Source organism: Rhinatrema bivittatum, chromosome 2 (assembly GCF_901001135.1).
Source record: "Rhinatrema bivittatum chromosome 2, aRhiBiv1.1, whole genome shotgun sequence".
Classification (NCBI taxonomy): Eukaryota; Metazoa; Chordata; class Amphibia; order Gymnophiona; family Rhinatrematidae; genus Rhinatrema; species Rhinatrema bivittatum.
The window spans coordinates 43,807,427-43,811,192 of NC_042616.1; the positions used below are offsets into that span (position 1 = coordinate 43,807,427).

The following is a 3,766-nucleotide window of genomic DNA, read 5'->3' on the forward strand; positions in this document are numbered from 1 at the left end:
AGCTTAGGAGGTGGATCCGTAGGTTCTCTCGTCGGGTGGCGAGGCAGGACAGAAGATGCGACCGGCTGACCCTCGGCACTAGAGACTGAGCTGGCTATGGAGGCAGACTAGGTGTCGTGACGTCGAGGAGGCAACTGAGTCTTCGCCACTGGAAGCCCACAGCCCCCCCGGGAGGAGCCCGTAGGGACCCGGGCCGCTGGGACTTAGGTGGGCCCTTGGAGACGATGGTCCAGAAGAAGTCAGAGATCAAGTACCAGAGGGTCGTTGCCTACCAGTCCGAGGTCACGCACCAAAGGATCGCCGCTTGCCAGTCCGAAGTCACTCACCAGGAATCACTGCTTGCCAGTCCGAAGTCAGGAACCAGGAATCACTAAGATGAGACAGGAGCCAAGAAGCATGGGTCCGAAACACAAGAAGACTCACCGAAACAAACAGACTCAACTAACCCGAAAGTGACGTGGCAGTGCTCGATCTTCATCCTACCAGGCCACGTCTCCGGCCATCGGCGGGAACATGAAGTCCTGGACAGACGGTCGAGGACAGCCAATCGACAGGAGTGAGGTCCGGGGCAATCAGCAGCTTGAACAAGGCAGTGAGACATTCTTGGATCTATCAGTCTTGCAGATGTTGTAGGAATTCTTGAAGGGGGAGCTTGAAGCCCCAAGCTTGGAAACAAGTGTTCTTAAGTTCAAGGAAGTGTGGGCTAGGACCCAAGAACATGGAATCAATTCTTGGAGGCGCCGAGAGTGGGTCTTGAACCCATGAGCTTCTGATCACAGTCTCTTCAACGTAGGCACTGCGCCACATGCCAAGGAATGAGCAGAGGAAGCCTCCTTTTATACTTCCTCTGCTCTGGCTCATTGAAAACAGCTGTATATAGTTAAAGAGACCAGGTCCCTTTAAATCTAGTGAGGAGGCCTGGCCTCGCACCTAAAGATGGCGGCGGCCATCTTGGATTCCCGGCCTGCAGGGGAAACCGCCCGACGCCGCGAGGAAGGAGCAGGGACGGCTCCCAAGCCTGGCGACCATCGCGGACACTCGCGCCGGCGTGCGGAGACCACAGGCCTCAGCCTCCCGCGACCCACCTGATGCTGCGGCGGCGGCCCGCCGGTCCAGGTCAGGTAGGGGGACGCAGTCTCGGTCGTCTGCAGCCACGGAACACAACAAAAAGTGTTCAACAGGCTTGGACATTGTTTAAAAATACAATCCTAGAGGCGCAGTCCATATGTATTCCACACATTAAGAAAGGTGGAAGGAAGGCAAAACAATTACAGTCATGGTTAAAAGGTGAGGTGAAAGAGGCTATTTTAGCCAAAAAAACATCCTTCAAAAATTGGAAGAAAGCTCCATCTGAAGAAAATAGGATAAAACATAAGCATTGTCAAGTTAAGTGTAAAACATCGATAGGACAAGCGAAGAGAGAATTTGAATTGAAATTGGCCATAGAGGCAAAAACTCATAATAAAAACTTTTTAAAATATATCCGAAGCAAGAAACCTGTGAGGGAGTCGGTTGGACAATTAGATGACAGAGGGGTTAAAGGGGCTCTTAGGGAAGATAAGGCCATTGCAGAAAGACTAAATGAATTCTTTGCTTCCGTGTTTACTAATGAGGATGTTGGGGAGATACCAGTTCCGGAGATGGTTTTCAGGGGTGATGAGTCAGACGAACTGAACGAAATCACTATGAACCTGGAAGATGTAGTAGGCTAGATTGGCAAACTAAAGAGTAGCAAATCACCTGGACCGGATGGTATGCATCCTAGGGTACCGAAGAAACTAAAAAATGAAATTTCTGATCTATTAGTTAAAATTTGTAACCTATCATTAAAATCATCCATTGTACCTGAAGACTGGAGGGTGGCCAATGTAACCCCAATATTTAAAAAAGACTCCAGGGGCGATCTGGGTAACTATAGACCAGTGAACCTGACTTCAGTGCCAGGTAAAATAGTGGAAACTATTCTCAAGATCAAAATCGTAGAGCATGTAGAAAGACATGGTTTAATGGAACACAGTCAACATGGATTTACCCAAGGGAAGCCTTGCCTAACAAATCTCTTCATTTTTTTGAAGGGGTTAATAAACATGTGGATAAAGGTTAACCAGTAGATGTAGTATATTTGGATTTTCAGAAGGCATTTGACAAAGTCCCTCATGAGAGGCTTCTAAGAAAACTAAAAAATCATGGAATAGGAGGCAATGTCCTTTCGTGGATTACAAACTGGTTAAAATACAGGAAACAAAGAGTAGGATTTAATGGTCAATTTTCTCAGTGGAAAAGGGCAAACAGTGCAGTGCCTCAGGGATCTGTACTTGGACTGGTGCTTTTCAATATATATATAAATGATCTGGAAAGGATAACAACAAGTGAGGTTATCAAATTTGCAGTGGGAAAGAGGTGGTCAGATGTATTCTGGGTAGGGAAGGATGTGAGTATTGTGCAGGGGAGAGAAGGAGCATAGGGAAGATAATGCGGGGGTGGGGAATGTCGGGAATGTTGGACAGGGATATGAGGATGTGAAGGGATGATTGAGTAATTGGGGAAGTGAGGGCTGATGGCTGCATGGAGTGATTGGGTATAATAGCCATAATACGTCAGTTTTGGGAATCTGCATTTCTTCTCTCTTTGAACTATACTTAGTGCAAGAGGAAATATATTTCTGTTTTTAGTTCTCCAGTTTTGCACTGAATGCAGAGTGGCATTTTGGGATTTCCATTGCAGTTTTTGTTTCCACATTTGTAATTTGTGTTCTTTTATTCTATATTTAGTAAAGTCAGGTCTGTCTGTGTTCTTTACTGTGTTTGTGACTGAGATGAGGTACTTTACTAGCAAGTAGGGATTTGTATCAGCCTTATTTGTTGTATTTTCTCAATATTATATTACATTGGTGGTGAACTGCTGTCTTTTCATGGGTAGGGCTATTGCTGTTTCATTTCTTGGAGTTAGTGCTGCTGCAGTATGGCAGGTTTGATAGACATCTACCGAGTAGGGGTTTGGGGTTTTTTCCAGGTTTTATATTGTAGAGGAAGTTTGTGATGTTTTTATTGAGATGACACCATGATCAGATAATCTTTTTTTGTATGGTGAGTTGTACAGGGAAATGTCTTAGTTCTGCTCTGCACCCATTTTTAGGAAGCTGGGAATACCTGTGGAAGCAGAGCCTATGCTTATATTTAGTCCCATGATGGTCATGTAATCAGTGTCCCACATGTGAGCATCTCTCAGGTGCTCACATGTGTGACACATGTGATAGAAAAAAGGTTGAGAGCCACTGTGCTAGAGAATCTGGCTGTGACCATAATTCAAATGTTCCCAAGCATAACCAGGGTGTCCCAAAGTACATTTTCTACACCCCAGGACTGACACTGTAGTGTCCTCGGTTAGAAAGCTACAGGTTTTGGACCAGATAAGTCCAGTTTTTCCCCTTTTTGCACAGTGTCAGTAACCGGACACTGTAATGGGTGAAGGGACTCAGCTGAAGGCTGTCACCACGTCTCCTAACAGCTCTCCCTGATGATATTTCTCACACACTCAGGTTTGTAAAGAGAGGGCAGGAAGTCGGGGGGGGGGGGGGGGCAATCTCCTACCTGAGCAGAAGCTCCTGCAGGCATTTTCCTCTCTGCTTGTGCTGCTTTCAGGATTAGAGATGAATTGGGGGCTCTTTCTCTGGCTGGGGAAGAGCTGAGCGTTTGCCTCTTGCAGTGCTGGGGGAGAGAGGGAATTCCAACGGGAAGGGTGCAGGAGAGAAAGTCTCTTTCTCTCT

At 46.6% G+C, this 3,766-nt stretch overlaps 1 protein-coding gene across 1 annotated transcript in view; it reads right to left on the minus strand.

Annotated features, from left to right (window-relative positions):
- LOC115085959 (gastrula zinc finger protein XlCGF26.1-like) overlaps positions 1-3,750 on the minus strand; it is a 30,398-nt gene extending 26,648 nt beyond the window's left edge. Inside the window, exon 1 of the mRNA XM_029592534.1 lies at positions 3,591-3,750. Within this exon, the coding sequence (XP_029448394.1) occupies positions 3,591-3,614 (24 nt within the window). The 5' untranslated portion in view covers positions 3,615-3,750. The remainder of the gene's footprint in view (positions 1-3,590) is intronic.
- Positions 3,751-3,766: the final 16 nt, after the last annotated feature.